General features: G+C 41.6%; 1 protein-coding gene across 24 annotated transcripts in view; it reads right to left on the reverse strand.

Moving 5' to 3' along the window:
- DST (dystonin) overlaps positions 1–19259 on the reverse strand; it is a 510328-nt gene that overhangs the window by 126890 nt on the left and 364179 nt on the right. For 15 of the 24 annotated variants that reach the window (XM_059939025.1, XM_059939006.1, XM_059939002.1 and 12 more), the window contains 9 exons: positions 13282–18735; positions 13012–13161; positions 12656–12871; positions 12333–12482; positions 10713–10946; positions 9347–9499; positions 5933–6166; positions 4990–5256; positions 1398–1946 (listed from right to left, as the gene is read on the reverse strand). In XM_059939025.1, the coding sequence (XP_059795008.1) occupies positions 1398–1946; positions 4990–5256; positions 5933–6166; positions 9347–9499; positions 10713–10946; positions 12333–12482; positions 12656–12871; positions 13012–13161; positions 13282–18735 (7407 nt within the window). The remainder of the gene's footprint in view (positions 1–1397; positions 1947–4989; positions 5257–5932; positions 6167–9346; positions 9500–10712; positions 10947–12332; positions 12483–12655; positions 12872–13011; positions 13162–13281; positions 18736–19259) is intronic. The other 9 variants (XM_059939019.1, XM_059939018.1, XM_059939017.1 and 6 more) reach the window with 2 other exon arrangements.

A 19259-nucleotide genomic window follows, 5' to 3' on the forward strand; every position in this document is an offset into this window, starting at 1 on the left:
TGCAAAACAGCAAACCACTCTGTTTAGAGTCAAAATATACCCGCCACCTGCTGGGCAAAACAGGTAATACAGAGTTTTACAGCTAGGGCTGCCTGGAAATCACTCCAAATGAACTTAATAAATAACTTTACGTTCCTAATCTTTAAACATATTTTTCAGAAGTAAAGTAGATTAATAAGACTGAGGGAAGTAGGATGAAAATACTTTATTTTCCCTGCTTCAGTTTTCAGATTTCTTGCTTCTAATTCCAAAACTAAAGAGGACAGAATGAAAACTACACGCACAGATCCCTCATGCCTTAAAATGAAACTACCTTACTGCACAGAAAAGGAAACTATAAATAAAATGAAAAGACAACCTACGGAATTTGCAAACGATGCAACCGGTAAGGGCTTAATTTCCAAAACATACAAACAGCTCATACAACTCAACAAAAAAACAAACAACCCAATCAAAAAATGGGAAGGAGAACTATAGACATTTCTCCAAAGACACACAGATGGCCAAGAGGCACATGAAAAGATGCTCAACATCGCTAATGATCAGAGAAATGCAAATCAAAGCTACAATGAGCTATCACCTCACACTGGTCAGAATGGCCATCATCAAAAAGTCTACAAACAATAAATGCTGGAGAGGGTGTGGAGAAAAGGGAACCCTCCTGCATTGTTGGTGGGAATGTAAATTGATACAGCCACTATGGAGAACAGTATGGAGGGTCCTTAAAAAACTGAAAATAGAGCTACCATATGATCCTGCAATCCCACTCCCGGTCATATACCCAGACAAAACTATAATTCAAAAAGATACGTGCACCCCTGTGTTCATAGCAGAACTATTTACAATAGCCAGGACTTGGAAGCAACCTAAATGTCCACTGACAGATGAATGGATAAAGAAGATGTGGTACATATATACAATGGAATATTGCTCAGGCATAATAATGAACAAAGTAATATCATTTGCAGCAACATGGATGGACCTAGAGATTATCACAGTAAGTAAAGTAAGTCAGAAAGAGAAAGACAAATACCATACGATATCACTTATATGTGGAATCTAAAATATGACACAAATGAAGTTATCTAGGAAATAGAAACAGACTCACAGACATAGAGAACAGACCTGTGGTTGCCAAGGTGGAGTGGGGTGGGGAGAGAAGGATTCAGAGACTGGGATGAGCAGATGCAAACTATTATATACAGGATGGATAAACAACAAAGTCCTACTGTATAGCACAGGGAACTATAGTCAATATCCTGAGAAAAACCATAATGAAAAGAATATGAAAAAGAATATATATATGTATATGTATAACTGAAACACTTGGCTATACAGCAGAAATTAACACAACATTGTAAATCGACTGTACTTCAATTTAAAAAAAATGAAATTACCTTCGTGTAGAGGGACCTGAAGCGGTCGGTGGCGCGGTCCAGCCTGCCCTGGACTTCTCTGTGGGTGGCAGAGGTGTCCAGGTGGTCCCGTTCAGCCCGGCCACCTCCCTCTCTCCTGCTGCAAGACTTGGCTGCTTCCAACACTCTGTTCCCAGAGATCGTGATGTACCTCAAGTCTCCTTTGTGCGAAATGACATCTTCCGAGAAGCTCTTCTGCCTCTTCAGTTTGGCCGCCAGACCACCGAGGTCGTCGGCACCTGCTTCCAGGTTCTCCAGCTCTTGTTCCGACTGCTGCAGCCACTGCTCAAACTCGCCGTAGTCGGCGTCAAACTTCTCCAGCTCCTCCTGCAGGGAGTGGGTCAGCCGCATCCTCTTCTCTGACTCGGCCAGCGCGCTTTCATAATGCGCCTTCAGCTCCTTCACGTTCCTCTGCAGCTTCTCCTTTTCTTCCGGGCAGAGGTGGTGGCCCTGCTTCTCCAGCAAGGCCTGGGCCGCCTGGGTGGCCACAAGGACGGCCTGGTGCTGGGCCACGAGCTCCGCATGCCGGGCCTGCGGGAGAGCAGATCAGGCATCACGTGGATGCAGGACCCACAGACCCAGGACCCGCAGGCCTGCTTCCCATCAACCTGCCTAGGGTGCCCACTGTTTCCCTCTTAATGGTGAACTTCCTAAAAGCAAACGCTGCTTTGTGAGCAGCTAATTTTAAAATCTAATTTTAAAATTTCCCATCTTCTCTGGAAAGTACTGTTTTTGAGAAGTTTGGAAAAAATGGAATAAATTTCTGTTCCAGCCTTAAAACAAGCACCTACAATCTGCTCTCATTTTACTCATCCCTTCCTTACGAGCCCCCTAAAGGGACTGTCAATGTCTTTACCTAATTATTGATCAAGGAAGTACAATATTTTTTCTTAGGAAATGATCCTGAAGAGATATTTAATAGGAAAAAAAGAATCTATAATTTGAAACCTATAAAAACACTACGATAATCAGTAAGCAAGAACAACATACATTCGGAGAAGCCCAAAGGAAGTTAGAGGGACACGTATAATAAAGGAGCATCTTGGAGCTGCTCAGCTGACTGGGTCTCAGTTTCCTGCACGTGGAAAATGGGACAGTAACCCTACCCATCACAGGTTTGCTGAAAGGAGCACAGGAAACCGCACACAGAGAACACTGCCCGTGGAGCCTGGCACATGTCAGGGACCAAAGTCCACCCTGGAGGCAAGAGCAGAGCGTCTGGCAGGTCACAGGTGTGGGGCAGAAGGGTCACAGGTGTGCACAACTACCTGCCCTCAGCCCTCAGCCGTGTGGGCCTCAGCGGCTAGAGTCCCTTCCTCTCCAGCCATAACCAGCTTCTTCCATCCATCCCAATATGCCATTAAAATGTGGTAAATAGCGTAATGGAAAAGAATACAGAATAGCATGTATGCATATGCATAACTGAATCACTTTGCTGTACAGCAGAAACTAATACAACATTGTAAATCAACTCCACTTCAATAAAAAAAAAAAAAAAAAGCATAGTAATCCTTTTGGGCCATTTTCCACATTTCTTGTAATGGCTTACGTGGAGCCACACAGCCTGATCCCATCACCTCCGAGCTCCCTCTCCGACCTGGCCCTCCCCCTCCCCACACCACACACTCGGCCTCCCACCTCTACCCCGCCCCCACCTGTGGGCACGTCTGGACCCCTTTCTCCAGCTGTTCTCTTGTCTGGTTCCAGCTCTCCCCTCAGACACCTGCCTGCAACCCCTACCTCCTCTGAGTCTTTGCAGGAATCTCATACCCCCCTGTGGACCTACTCGGACAAGCCTATTAACCCTGAAAGGTGGTCCCACCCCATCCGCCCACCCGTACCTAACTTGGCAAAAAGCTACCACCTTCCAGCATCCCACAGAATTTGGATGTTTACTGCCCGCGCTATCATCGTCACCCCCCAGCAGGCAAGCACCAAGACAGGGAATTTATTTTGTTCACTACCTGGAACAGAGCACTCAGGGGCTGAGAAAATATCGCTCTATGCCATCAAGTGCAAAGGGCCAAGAAGCACTGCTGTGGGACAGCTGTTCCCGCGAAGTCCGATCCCAGCCGCCAGCCGAGAACAGACCCATCAATCCTTGCCCCCTTGTCTGTGACAGCACCTGCCACGCAGTGGGCACAGGACAAATACTTCTGTCTAAATAACTTTTCTCCCGCAGGCTTTTCTCTCTCTTCGTCATCTGAATTATAGTCATACGCCATCTCCATCTGGTAGGTCGGACAGATGTATATAGTACCTATAAGTCACCTGACCCATCCCTTCCTTTTACAGATGAGGGGAGACAGGCTGCAGGAGGAGAAGCACTGGGCCCAGGACACGTAGCACAGAGAGTTAGTACCAGAACCCTCGTGTCTCCCGAGCCTGGGCCATCTCTCCACTTTGCCAGGAGAGCAGGAATTTGTGAAGCACTTTCAGATTCTCATACTCTTCGCAGTGAAAAGTTCAGAAGGCAAACTTCATGCTGTGGCTAAAAACAAGTGTTTCTGGTAAGGCACCTGTATGTCTGGGTCCACCCTGGTATTTTTCACTCCTCTGGTCAAGTTACTAACCTCTCCTGACTCCTTTGTACCTGACTCACAGGTTCCTTTAGGAATTCATTAGATTTTTCATTTTAAGACACAATTACAGTCAGGTTCTGGAATAGCCCCTTGAAATTGTGATGTAATAAATATCCCAGCTCTTCTGGTTTCCTTTCTACTTCCTGTTCTAGAAGAGCTTCACAGAGAGCATTCTATTCCCAAGTCTCCAAAGACAAAGACTCGGAGGCAAACAACAGAACTGCAAATGTGCCCGAGGCCCAGGCATCTGCCCATCAAAAGCCACACGCTGGAATAAAATGATCAACTATATGACTCTTTAAAAATGGCTTTCAAATGTTCCCTTGGCTCCTGTAGCAGTATTAATGTTAGCCCTAGATTTTTCATGCAGTGAATTTTCACTCCTCTTCTCAGCCACAGCCTTCACCAAAAAGATGACCTGAAGTCTGGAGAGAACTTGAGTAAACTCAGGAGGGCTCAGCAAGCCCGGGCTGGAATTTAGCAGAGGGACTGAGCTCACAGCCTAGTTTAAAATCCCAACTCCATCCCTTACTAGAAGTGTAACCTCAGGCAAGACACCTCATTCTGTAAGTTACAGTTTCCCCATCTGTAAAATGAGAATAAGAATAACATGAATGATAATAATTTCATCACCATAATAATGATATTCTCATTTGACAGAGTGGTGGGGAGAACTAAATGAACAGAGTAATGAGTCACGATGGGAAGAGCTTTGAAGCGTACGAACATTAGCTATTATTGTTATTTCTATTAATTCCTTACAACTCTGCTTCATGGAGAAGAACACCACATCCAATGATGTATTTCCCACTGTTTTTCACTTGCTTAGAATTCTCACCATAACTTACACAGACATACTGATGACCCTAAAACAAGGACTTTACTCTCAAGGGTCCCTGAGGTTTGAAAAGATAACTCACCTGCTAAGTGCTTCCTGTCTTTACAGACCTGAAAATAGACTTTAACAAGATCATCTGTTTAAAACCACTCACCTTCATCTTCTGGTACTGCTGGTTCAGGTTCTCCTTGGTGGTCCCTACGTGCCCGTCAACATCCATATCCAACAGGTTACCATTAACTTCATCCTCTTCTCCCATCACCGACTTGCCATCACCCTCTTGAAAATGAGTCCCGTTCTGTTCAATGACCTGTTTCTGTTCCATCCCTGCCCTTCCTGAGTCTCTGTCAACATTTGCCAACCAGTCCAAAAGGTTTTCGATTTTGGTTTTGCTCTCTTCCAGCTGCTTTACAGCTGCAACCTAGACAGGAAAGGTCACAACAGATAACCTTGAACGTGGGCCGAGGCAAGAGTGTTAAGACTTTCCAAAGGCAAATACTTAGATCATTGAAAATCAGAGCAGGGAAATTAAACCAGACCCATAATGAAAACTGAACACACTGAAATTAAGCCTTACAGAGACAGGCAGTTACCCTGAAATTTCCACTGTTCTTAAAAACACATTCCAAAGTTTTAACTGTAATTAATGGACCTCACACATTTCACAAGTAGAAAGCCTGACAATCCCACTTAAATTGTTTTTAAAAGTTTAACAAAGCCTACAAACTACTATGTATAAAATAAATAAGCTACTAAGATATATTGTACAGCCCAGGGAAGATAGCCAATATTTTATAATAACTCTAAATGGAGTATAACCTTTAAAAATTATGAATCACTATGTTGTGCACCTGACACATATAATATTGCACATCAACTATACCACAATAAAATTTTTTTTTTTAAAGTTCAACAAAGCCAATTCTTCAAACTTTGTAGTATTTGGTCAATTGCATACATGAAAACCCAGAATTCTAGTCTCTGGTGCTAATCATCACTTATGACCACCTGATACCACGTAATAAATCAAGGCGCTGTTACACTCATCATTTTCAACAAAGCCGTAAGAACAGGGTACCACATATTTGAATAAGGACCTTTTCCGTTTCTTCCTTGATTGCTGTCGTCACAACTTTATCCAGCTCTTTTTTCGACTGTTCTGCCTTTAAGTTAAGCTGTTCATACTTTATCTTCGCTTCATTAAGTTTCTGTTCAATCAGAGCCTTATCTTCTCGTGACAGTTTTTCACCACTCTCTTTTAAGAAGTTCTCTGTGTTCTTCACTATTTCTGCCAATGCCTGTGCACTTCCTTGCATATCTTTCTGCAATTCCTTATAAAACAAAAGAAAAATAAAATCTTAGTAAATTACTACCTATTTAATTCTTCCACAATTGTAATTCTAAAACAGGGCGGGGGGGGGGGGGCAGAGAAGAATCTAGCACATACAGGTTGAAAAAGCATATTCAATACTCTGTTAATTTGAGTTGGTTTATTTAAATCACAATATTTAATATAATTTGAAACCTCAAAGAACATTAAAGAAAGGTATGAGATTTGCAAGTTTAACAAATGGATGTGGTTTGTAAAACACTAAAAACAAGTATTTACAAATGTAATCTATACAGATTTGCACATACCAGATTTTTTTATATTATGTGAGTACATTTATAAAGGTTTTTAAATACATGGTAATATTATCTATTCTGTTTCTAAACATTTAATTTTAACATATATCTACTGCTCAGGATAAAAACAAATAGTTCTCAAGGTTATGAGCTAAATTATTCCTAATGTAATTTCTATACTAAGATGATGATGACTTCTAAATACCAGAGCTCTATAAAATAAAATGTTTGCTTCTTTGCCCTAGCTGCTAGGAAGCTTAGAGTAAGATCTCTCCTCAACAGTTACAGCTTTCCTTTGTCTAGAGTTCTCTATGTAATTTTTCCTCCTTTACACTTTCATTCTCTATAGAGTACTATGTTTAACTCTTCATATTATTTTTCTCCATAGTTTTATTTTAAGCCTCCCCAAATTTTTCTAGGAAGTATTTGAATTGAAAGAGATACTGTCCAGTTTTCCCAGCACCACTTAGTGAAGAGACTGTCTTTTCCCCATTGCATATTTTTGCCTCCTGTGTTGTAGATTAAGTGACCATAGCTGTGTGAGTTCATCTCTGGGCTATTTATCCTGTTCCATTGATCTCTGTGTCTGTTTTTGTGCCAGTACCATACAGTTTTATTACTATAGCATTGTAGGATAGTTTGAAATCCAGGAGTATGATAAGTCTAGCTTTGTTCTTTCTCAAAGTTGCTTTGGCTATTTGGGGTCTTTTGTGGTTCCATATAAACTTTAGGATTATTTGTTCTAGTTCTGTGAAACATGTCATGTGTATTTTGATAGGGATCACAATGAATCTGTAGATTTCTTTGAGTGGTATGGACATTTTAACAATATTAATTATTCTAATCCATGAATGCTATGTATAGAATACAAAAAATACAAGGATATATTGTACAGCACAGAGAATGCAGCCAACACGTTAGAATAATTTTAAATGGTATATCATCTATTGTGTTGGCCAAAAAGTTCATTCTGGTTTTTCCATAAGATGTTACAGGAAAACCCGAACGAACTTTTTGGCCAATCCAATATTAAATGTTGAATCACTGTGTTGTACATCTGAAACTAATATAATATTGTAAATCAACTATACTCTAAAATAAATAAATATTTTTTAAAAAAGAAAGAGACACTCTTTACTGAGTCACTACTATATGACATTAACTGTGCTGGTCATTTTACATAAAATATTTATTTAAGTCTGACAATAACATGATAGTGGAAATTTGAGCAAAGGCAGTGAGGCCCAGAGAGATTAAGTTACAAAGCTGACAACGTGTAGAGTCTGGGACAGGAACCTGAATGATCTCGTTACAATGAGAATGTTCTTTCTCCTGACACCAAAATAAAACTTTCTTTATCTGTCATTATTGTTTGTTCCTTCAGTGAAAAAAAACAAATTCCAGAGAACAATGAAAGGAATAGGATGGGGCTAAGAAAGAAAAAGAACCCAAACTCATGGCTATGTCTCCTGATTTGCAAGTGAGTTGAGCTTCAACAGATCCAGATTCTAACTCATCACACAAGCTATTTCCACTATCAAATCTCCTTTATTTTTTTTATTTTTTTTTTTTTTTAGAGAAAAATGACACAGTATATTCAGAGGAACAGTAAGAACATTGACTTCTAAAAAGAAACAATGAAAGCTAGAGGATAATGGAACAAGATTTTTACCATGGTTGAAAAAAAAAAGCCTGTCAACCTATAAGCCTATATTCAGCAAAAATAATCCTCAAAAATTACAACAAAATAAAGCATTTTTCAGATAAATAAAATCTTAAAGAATTTATAGTCATTATATGCACATTAAAGAAATAATAAGAGGATACTCTTCAGGTTAATGGAAATGATGGTAGAAGGAAAGGCATTTGTATAAGAAATGCATCTATAAAAAGAAAGTTGTGAATAAATATAAAATACTGGTTTTCTTTTTTTAATTAAAGAAATTAAGTCTGTAAATTCTATAAATTTATAAATTCATAAATTCTTTCTTAAGAGAAAATTGTAAATTCTGCTCTTAGGATGAAGTAACAGGCATTGCATATACCCTCCCATGTGAAATAACAATAAAAAAAGACAAAATACATGAAACATGGCTTTCAAGACACTGGACATGAAAATAATGAAGGACAGTGATTCTTTTTTTTTTTTAAGTCATTCTTTCTTTTTTTTTTTTAATTTTTATTTATTTATTTATTTATTTATTTATGGCTGCGTTGGGTCTTAGTCCCTGTGTGAGGGCTTTCTCCAGTTGCGGCAAGTGGGGGCCACTCCTCATCGCGGTGCACGGGCCTCTCACTATCGCGGCCTCTCATGTTGCAGAGCACAGGCTCCAGACGCGCAGGCTCAGCAATTGTGGCTCACGGGCCCAGCTGCTCCGCGGCACGTGGGATCCTCCTAGACCAGGGCACGAACCCGCGCCCCCCGCGCCGGCAGGCAGACTCTCAACCACTGTGCCACCAGGGAAGCCCAGGACAGTGATTCTTGAAATATGGGAAGCAAATGAGGTATACCCAATGATTTCCCCAGCTTACTGCGTTGAAAAAATTTCTAGGCTACAGTGCAAGGAGGGGGATTTCAGGCAGAGCCTGGAAGATACCCTAAGTTGAGGACACAGAGCTGAGAGTCCAGGGAGTCAAATCTCCTTTATATCGCCTCCACTCGATGTCTCACCAAAAATAAAGCCAGGAAAATTACCTGGCTTGTTGGAGCTGAACGTATGACTCTTAGTATAAAGTTTCAAGCTCAGGTCTGGGGGCGTCTTGGGTGCACCTTGCCTCTGAAAAGCTAAAATGATGACTACTTTCCAATAACCTGAACTGCTTTCCAAATACTAGTAATCAGTCTTAACATCAACTCAACCCACTAATGCAAAGCTAGGTTCTACCTCCTGCTTGGACTGGTACTTCTTTAACTCAGCCGTGCCATCTCCAATCATGAAGGCTTCTTGGTGACCAATGAGGCGGTTTTCGGTTTGGGTGAGGAGGTCACAGATGCCCTGGAGTTTCTCTCTGTACTCCTGCTGACGTTCCTCCACCATCTGAAGGGGGCAAAAGCAAAGCCTCGTGAATGTGGTCACCAACTCACTACTGTCATAGCTCTTTACGAGAACACATTTTGCAAGTTTCCTCTACATAAGCTCTCCTAAGTATGCTGTAAACATGATAGCAGTGGGGTACACACTGAGCAAGGGACACAGAAAGTGAGAGCATGTCTCATGTACAAGGAAGGAGATCCCATTTGGATGACACAGCTCAACAGAACACTGGCCACGCATATGTGTGAGAGATGGAGCTTCTGACCGACAGGAAGAAACATCCCACTTTCTGAAGCTCTTGAAACCTGCGACACACACAATTAATTCTGCAAAAGGATATCAAAACAGAAGTTAGTCGTGATTTGTTAAAATACTCGATACGTGTAAACAGGTTACCATGCTGGAGACCATGCTTGTGCTTCCAGAAGTGATCAAAGGAGCCTTGCACGCAATATCTCTCCTTAATCACTGTGGCTAATTCCATCCCCGCCTCTGCTCATTATTGCTATTGGATGGACCACCTCAATATAATTCGTTAAATCACCCTAAGAGATTAAATCAGCCATTACTTGCATCTTTTGTTTTCCTTTTATATACATACTAGTTATTCATTCTATAGCCATAGATCATGTTGACTAGGAGCCTGACACGTGCCAGGCAAGGTCCTGAGGGTTTTAAATTCTTTCTTTCATCGGTGCCCACCATACTACCGGGTTAGCACTGCTACGATTTCTAATTTCCCAGTGAGAAAACTGGTTCAGTGACTTGTCCTGGGTCCCACAGCAAGTGAGTGGTATAAATGGGGTATAAACTCAGGTGGCCTGGCTCCAGAGCCTGGCCCTACCCTGCCGTGCCCGCCCACCTCCCAAAGGGAAAAGACACCCTTAACCTTATCTATCCACATGTTCATCAATTTATCCCTGGAAATTTCTCAATGCATCCACATTTCTTCCTCCTAGAAAAAAAATCAAAACTCTCCTCTGAAAACAGTAGTTTGAGGGAGGTCATGAAAATTAAAATCAACTAATTATAGCCTTCTTACAGCACACAGTACTTTTATATATTGTAGGATCGCTATATTATACCCTGTTCACTCATTGCCATTCCAGAAAATCTCTCCTGTCTTCTCTTATCCACAACCCCTGGGGTTTACGTTACAGGTTTCACACTGAAGACCTAAATACCAAGAATTCCCACTCCGCAAAGAGAGGCGGACCTTCTGACGATCGAGATCTTGTTCTAGCTGTAACTGAGCCTCTAAATGTTCCACCTGGGTAGTTACTGATTCCTGCACGTCAAGGAAACCCTTCTGAGTTGTATTTAAGAGCCTCAGCAGTTGTCTGCTTTGGGTGGGAGACAGATCTTGTGCGTGTTCAGAGATGAAGAACTGCACGTCAAAGGCAGTGGTCTCCAACTGCGTTTTGGTGTGTCCGAGGTCTTTTAACACATTCTGTGAACAAAGTAGTATGAGTTACCAACAGCGAGTTAAGCCACAATAGAAAGTTTCTATTAACAATAACATTTATTATAAAATATGCTTCTTCTATCAGGGATTCAAGCTTTTATTGACATTTTTTCACAATTCACTGAGTCAAGCCATTCATTCATAATGAATAGTAGTGATGAAATTATTTCAATACTATGGTCATTAATACATTAAAAAATAATCCCTCTCAGAATATATTAACCTTGTCTGGCAGAGTTACTTGAAATGTAACTCCGCCAAAAGGTAAAGATCTAACTTGTGTACGTTTAGCACATTGAAGGGAAACAACATTAAAATACTGAATGGATAAAGAAGATGTGGCACATATATACAATGGAATATTACTCAGCCATAAAAAGAAATGAAATTGAGTTATCTGTAATGAGGTGGATGGACCTAGAGTCTGTCCTACAGAGTGAAGTAAGTCAGAACGAGAAAAACAAATACCTTATGCTAACACATATATATGGAATCTAAAAAAAAAATGGTTTTGAAGAACCTAGGGGCAGGACAGGAATAAAGACGTAGACATAGAGAATGGACTTGAGGACACGGGGAAGGGGAACGGTAAGCTGGGATGGAGTGAGAGAGTGGCATGGACATATACACACTACCAAATGTAAAATAGATAGCTAGCGGGAAGCAGCCGCATGGCACAGGGAGATCAGCTCGGTGCTTTGTGACCACCTAGAGGGGTGGGATAGGGAGGGTGGGAGGGAGACACAAGAGGGAGGAGATATGGGGATATATGTATACATATAGCTGATTCACTTTGTTATACAGCAGAAACTAACACAACAATGTAAAGCAATTATACTCCAATAAAGATGTTAAAAAAATACATTCCTTGCTAATATTTATAATATCCATGTAATTGTGGCAGCACATACACGAGACCGTGGGAATTTAAAACATAAATCCAACAGGCCAGAATTTCAGTTTTCTGACTCGCAGGCCAGGAGTGTCACTGCCCGCCATTCATGAGGGAAGCTGTTCACTTAAGAACTTGGGGAAGAAAGGCAGGACAAAAATGATCAATACCATGAAGCAGCTACAGGACTGATTTAAATGATTATGTCTTTATGTGACTGATACATACATAAATACATAAATACCAGCCTCAACATGCAGTGGTAGTAAGAGTTTTATAAGGGCTGCAGGGACCTCATCAGAATGACATCTGTAAGGTTGTGATTATTTTATAGCTGTGTCAGCTGTGAACAAACACCTCTTAGAGAAAAAGGAAATAATCCTCTATAGCTTCAGCAAAGTCACATTTTTTCTAAACCTTTGTTACATTAAATCCACAGGTTTTCTGATGTACTTGGTCTTATTGACTTTGACACTTGCCTTGAGAAACTCCAAGCTTTGCTTTATATGTCCAGTATCTTGAACCATCACCACCTCCACATCCTTCACAGATGTGCTCGTCTCTGATATCCAACGTGAGAACAACTGAAGTTTGTGCAGAAATTCTTCATGGGAAACTGCTAGTTTAGACTAGAAAATAAAATTGCGTGTTCATTTCTGTCTGTCCCCAAATTTCAAATTCCTACAAATAATGATCCTGTGTTAAGAGCTTAACAGTTTATCATCTTATGACTAAATTTTCAAACCCTCAATTTTCTCCCAAACACTAGTTCTGACTCAACGTGAGACGGTCTGGTACCTACCATCTCGGAGTTGATAGCCAGCGTGATGTGGTTCATTCTTTCCAAAGACAAGGCGTGGAGGGAAGAGAAGGCCGTCTGCAGACTCTGGAGGCTTACACTCAGGTCCTCGAGATGTCCCCTGGGGAAGTCACCTGGCAGAGACTTTAAAAACTCCTCTGCCAGCATCATGTCTTTTCTTAAAATCACACCAATTGGAGCCAATCCCAATTCAAATGTCTGCAAAAAATACACATCCCAGATATACCTAGTGAGAAACACAAATATAACTAATATTCAAAATATAAAAATGCTCTTTTTAATTTTCCAAATTAACATCAGCTGACTACCCTCCATAACTGGCAGCAGACAATTCTTACCTCTAGCTGTTTAAGTTGGTTCTTCAAAGCTTCTAGGTTGTTATCCAGAGACTTCTGGTTACCTAAGGGAGGCCTCATATCTTGAAGCAAAGCCAAATACTCGCACATCTTTGACCTGTGCTGTAAACACTGCTGTAGCTCATTGGAAAACTAAACACAAATGTGGACATGTTAATTCAATAGGCTTCATGCAGATTTTTCAAGCAAATAAAATGTATGGGATTATTCCCAAATGCAGCTACTTCCTTATAAAATGTAAAGTCCACTTACTTGTTCCATCAAGCCGTCTCCAGAAGCCATGTCTTTTGACCCTGAAATACATTCCAAACGGTTTGGGGATTCAGCGCATAGCTCCTCCAGCTTCCCGTCTCTTGGCAATGCTGATGCACAGAAAGGAGAGTTTTCTGGTCCATTTTCTTTCATATTTTGTAAATTAAGGGAATGGGGGTTTTCTCTCTTGCTGTTAAGATCATCAAGAATGTGTGGCTTTTCATCCATCATCTCAGAAGCTGTAGATGATTTTTGATTCAATTCTCCACCCTGTCCTCCTTTCTCTGAATATCCATCAGCAAGCAGCTTGCAGAAAACATTTTCAAGTTGCAGAGGAAGAACTTCAGATGTCCTACCTCTTTTCTCTAGATCACACTCCATCTGAGTTAATTCTTTCATCAGTTCAAATGCTCCTGTAATTTTCTGGCTATACTGATTTTGCTTAAGTATATCGAGGAGCAGCTCAGACTTGAGGTTTGCAGTACAGAGCGGATCCTCTCTGCCCTCTGCTTTTAGTTCTGGCGAGTTATTCATGGGGGAAATGCCATAGTCACTGGTTTTAGAGTCGCCAGACACACCAGATGCTTCATTTACCAATGGTGATGAGTTAACTCTTTTAATTAAGTTTTGAATTGAAATGTTAGTATCTGCACAGGCTGAAGGTTCTCCAAGCTCTTGAGGATTCATATGACCTTCTTTCAATCTACCTTTTAAGATGTCCTTGACATCCTCAATCAAGACCTGAGATAACTCAGGAATCTGAACCTCGTTTTCCTGGACTCCTGGAGATGAGGCTGGTTCTCTTCGTGCCTGTTGCTCAATTACTCCTTTCTCACTGTTAATTTCTAAGGATGAACAGTCAGTGTTTAAAGTGTTACTGGAGTTATTTCTTATTGCATCTGCACAGAGTTCTGACTGCACGAAATCCGTATGTTTCCCAAGGCCTTCCGCATCTCTAAGAGGGAAGATTGAAGGTGTGCTTTCATCTCTTTCTGGTGTGAACTCAGGAATTTCTGATCCTCCTTCTGAGACACTTTCTTTAGTAGGAAGATCCTTTTGTTGGACCATCTCCTTTGGAGGTAAGTCTTCTTGGGCAAGAGCTGCCTTCTCTTTTGCATTATTAACTCCTAATTGCATGTGCTCATTCCTGGGAGGGGAAGCTACTAGAATACAGCTTGGGGTATCTTCATTTGGTTTCAGCATGTCTTTTGCTTTCACATTTTTAGCACAATGTTTTAAATAAGTACACAGATCAAGCTCTTTTTCAGGTCCATTGGTGAATGAATCTTTCTCAATCCTTGTATTCCTTTCAGACAACGTCATGTCTGAAGTCATGTCATCAGTGATCACTTGGGAAACTGAGGAATCGAATATTTCTTCATGATTCTCAAATTGAACGGGACTTCTGCTAACTATTGTTGGCCGATTCTTTGGTTCATCTTTAAGAGCTACTGTTGCTTTTTTAAGGCTTCCTTCCTGATTATGTTCTTCACTGTGTGTGATTTGTGGGAATGGAAATGGACTACTAACTAAATCAAGACACTCCCTTGAACTTTTACTGGGCAAAAGCCTGAGACATTTATTAGCTTCTACAGGACCTTCTATAAGCACTTCTCCTTTACCTGCACACATTTTATGAACCAATGTTTCATCTTCTATTAGTATATTGTTTTTGTCAGCTCTCCTTTTAATTAGATCTTTTCCATTGCCTTGAGGATCTTTGTCAGTTACAGAGACTCTGGATGACAAATGGCTTTCCTCCGCAGGTTTTACTATTAAACTGGGCTCAGAACAAATGTCTTTATCAGAAGATGAGTCACCCTGAAGTGTCACATTCTCATAATATGGATTTCCACCTTTCACAGAGTCCATATATTCTGGCCCTTGAATCAACTTAACCCCTGTGTTCTTTAGATCACCCGCTAGTTCAGAAGTTGAACTGACACTAGTATTAGGTAAAACACCAACAGGGCTTAAAGTGTTTTCCGATTCAGTGTCTTTCATGACAGATAGCAACTTATCCTTAAGGACCATCTCATGATTCAACAGATCTTTGCTTTTTCGAACAACCTCAGTTGTATATTCTGGAAGGTCACTTCTTTCAGGAACCAAGCTACTTTTACTACTTGATTCTGGCTGCAAAACATTTACACTTTGCTGTTTCTCCAAAGAACTATGATGGTGCTTTTGATCCGGGAGAATCGTTCTATTGCTACTTTGACTCACATGGCTGTTTCCCGGTTTGGGTGCAGTGGTGACACACACGGGGACATCCACATCCTCAGCCTTGTCCTGGCACACGGGCTTTCCATCCTCACCTCCTGCTCCTTCTTCTTTGGCATCACCACCACCATCGTCATCATCGTCGCCCTGATCATTACTGTCACAGTCAGAGTCCCCGTAACTTTCTTCATTTTGCACAGAATCTAAATGATCAGGATCAGATTTAAATTCTTGTCCAGTTACGTACTCTCCTCTCCCTCTCCAACAGCCAGCATCCTCAGGATTTAATGGAGTCCTGAAGCTCCCTTTTCTTCCTACAATTTCATGGTCAGTCAATGAGTCAGACTCATCACCTTCAAGGTCATCTGTGCTGTCCCTTTCTGATACGATTTCCATCAACCGTCCATTCACCTCATAGGAGGCAAGTGAATTTAAATGGATTCTTTCACCAGCATCGAATTCTGCTTTCTCAGCAACTATGAGAAAATCCTGCAGAGACTGTGCTTCTCCCCTCACACCTAAGCTATCAACCAGTCCCCCTTGGGTCCCCAGAGAATGTTCATCCTCTTTAGAAACATCATAAAAAGCCTCTCCAGGAGGAGCGGCCCAGTCATCTTCCTCTGGCAGCGTGTCATAGTCCTCGGGCTGCAGACAATCATGGTCACCACCTTCCAGAAGCAGGGAATCATGGTCACCATCTTCAAACAAGGGCATGTCATAAAAGTCAGCATCGCTGTCTGTGTCTGTTTCTGTGTTGCTCTGCTGATCATCCAGCAGTGATGTTTCATAGTCACCAGCACTGGCGCTGACAGTTTCTTCAAATGATGGGGTATGAATGTGAGCCATGTTGATGTGATGACCACCACCCCTCAGGGGCGGGGCACAGGAGGACCCTTCCACCGTGGACTCACTTTGCTCGTCTTCGGGTTCCTGATGAGAAGCAGCAAGCATTTTTTCATCATTCTGATCTTGTACCTGAGGATTACTATAACCGATACTGAAAGATTTTTGTACAGTGTGTTCTCCCTGTAAACTGATGTTGATAGCTGCAATTCCCAGAAACTGGTCTTGAAATTTTTCTCTTATTCTTTGACCCGATAACATGGTTTGGTCATTGAATGGCAATGTAGAGGCTTCACATTTATTTCCATTGTTCTCTGCAGCGTGAACATCATGAAAACTTCCCTGACCGGTCCTCAGTTTATCATGACTTAACAAGGCACTCAGCCTGGGGGAATAGTCAAAGAGAGTTGAATCCCTGCTAATATTATCTTCATTCATCGTTTCATTCAAATCACAGATTCTACTAGTTTTTGATTTTACTATAGGACTTATCAAATCACTTGCAAAGTTTTGAAGGTTTTTAGAATGACTACATTCATCTGCATGTTCCTTTGTTTCTAATTGGCTTTGATTTTCACCGTTTTCAAGTCTGTTTTCAGAGTCTTGTCTGAGCAGGCTAACTTCAGCAAGTTCAGGCTCTGTTAAATGTGATATCAAACTAGGAACACACAGGCTGGATGAATTCTTAACTTTATAATCAGTTGCTAGTCTATCTGCCACATTTTCTGACTGGCAAAATTCACTCCTGGTAACATTAGTTCCCAGTTCCTGAAACTCTTCATCTATGGCATTTTCAGAGGTTCCTTTACGTTTAGGTTCTCTGAAATGACATTTATCAAAACTACTTGGTGTAGCTGTACTTTCACTCGTTTCTTTACTTGCAGCATTATTCAGAAATACGCCAGGGAGTCTTATGACATCAAGACATTCTTTTACAGGCGTGTTCTCATCAATTTCTGCACCACAGCCTTCCAGGAGCATCCCAACAGCGTCATTCAAGTCTCCATCGTACAGCAAAAGCCTCTGCCCTGTGTTTGCATCCATATAGCTATTTATCATCAAATAAGACAGGAATAATTTTTTAGTGTGTTCTGAGCTCTGAGTCTCCACTGGCTCTTCTCCATCAAAAACATCTTCTTGCCCGTAATCATGGACCACGGATGGTTGGAATTTACAAAAAGAGAGCCATCTTCTGGAATTTTTACAAGCTTCGAAATCTCCCAAATCTGGCATTTTATCGGGCAGTGTTACACTTTTTAAAATCGATGCTGTGTGATTATCTATGATTCCGAGTTGCGCGGCAACGTCCAAACCAATGACTTGAGATGTTTCTGGAATGTAAAGAGCAGCGATTTTCTGTCTGCCGTTCAGGATCTTAGATGCCAATTCATTGGTAATCAACTCCTGCTGCAGGGAAGAAGATGTAGGGAATATCTCCCCAGAGTGAGGCCAGATGAGGCCCACGTAGCCTCGCTGAGCCTCGAGGACCAGAAGGGCACTGCTGGACGTTATCAGATCACACTGGACCGCCTCGTCAACAGTTAAACGCTTGGCGGGGTTGCACTGGATGATTCCGCCTGTTTCCACCTGGTAGGTGAAGATACTGTTGGCAGTGTCTCTGTCCATCACCCCCTCTGCCACGGCTTCTTCTACAGTCAGTCTCTGACCAGACTTGGAATTGATCAGACCTCCTGAAAGCAGCTGCGCACCCAGTAACCTGAACATGGTCTCACGGTCTATGAGGCCTTCGTGAGCTGCCCTTAAAATGCTTAAGTTTCTCCCACATTTTAACGTTATCCTGCCTCCTTCTTGTGGCCTCACAGGCAGAAGCCGCACCCCTGTGTTTTCCTGTAAAATACTTCTTTGCATGATATCTATTAAAGACACCTTCTCAGAGGTGGAGGGGTCGATAAGATCTTTACATAGATTCTGCCGTTCCAGGATTTTAGAAAATAAGGCAGAGGAAACCAAGTGCTGCTGGAAAGCCTTCTGCAGCGTCAGCTGTTCTCCTGTGGCCGGAATAACGAGAGAGCCCGTGGAAAGCAGGATCTCAAGAACTCTGATGGCCATGGGTTCTGAGATCACACCTTCAGCCAGAGCATCCAGCACTGGAACTGTGGTGGACGACACAGCAGAAATAATCTCCTTCGTTTCACTGAGTTCTTGGAGTTGGCTAAGAACCTGCTCATCAATAAGGCCATGATTTTGGGCATCTTTGAGGTCAAAGCATGTTCTTAATTCTGGTGAAACAAGCCCAGAAATCATGAGCTGGGTCTCAAGCAATCGGATCCCCGTGTCATAATCAATGAGGCCTCTTAACACGGCCTGAAAGACAGAAAGGACTTCTCCCGTGCCCTGATCAATGGTGCCTGCGATGACTTTATCCAGCTGAAAGGAAAGCATGAAGTCTCAGTCAGTGACATGAGGGTGGGCAGAGCGTCATGAAACTTAGTTTGCATTTTCTTATAAAAAAGACACTTCAACATAAAAATCCGCTACTTACCAAGACGCGGCAAGGCTGTGAGTGTTAAGCAGCTCAAATGCACAAGTGATCTATGTCAGTGATCTATTCGAGAGCACAGGATGTGATAAAGCTTTGAAAACGACATGCATCTGTGAACTGAAAACTTCATATCGTGTACATTAAGAAGGTTAGTGAGGACACAGGAAATGATGAGGGTGAGGAAACAGGACACACACCTAGAAGGCAAACCATGCTCTCTGCAATCGGGTGAGATTAGTGTCCTGACACAAGAGTTTCAAACCCCATGCTATTGATGTTTACAGCATACAGACTTCTTCACAGATAGCCAAAACCCATGAGCCAGAAAAATCGTTACATACCCTCAAAATACGACAAATAGTATGTAAAGTACTCCAGGGAGTGAGGGAATTGAATATAAAGATAACTT

This window comes from Balaenoptera ricei, chromosome 11, assembly GCF_028023285.1.
Source record: "Balaenoptera ricei isolate mBalRic1 chromosome 11, mBalRic1.hap2, whole genome shotgun sequence".
Classification (NCBI taxonomy): domain Eukaryota; kingdom Metazoa; phylum Chordata; class Mammalia; order Artiodactyla; family Balaenopteridae; genus Balaenoptera; species Balaenoptera ricei.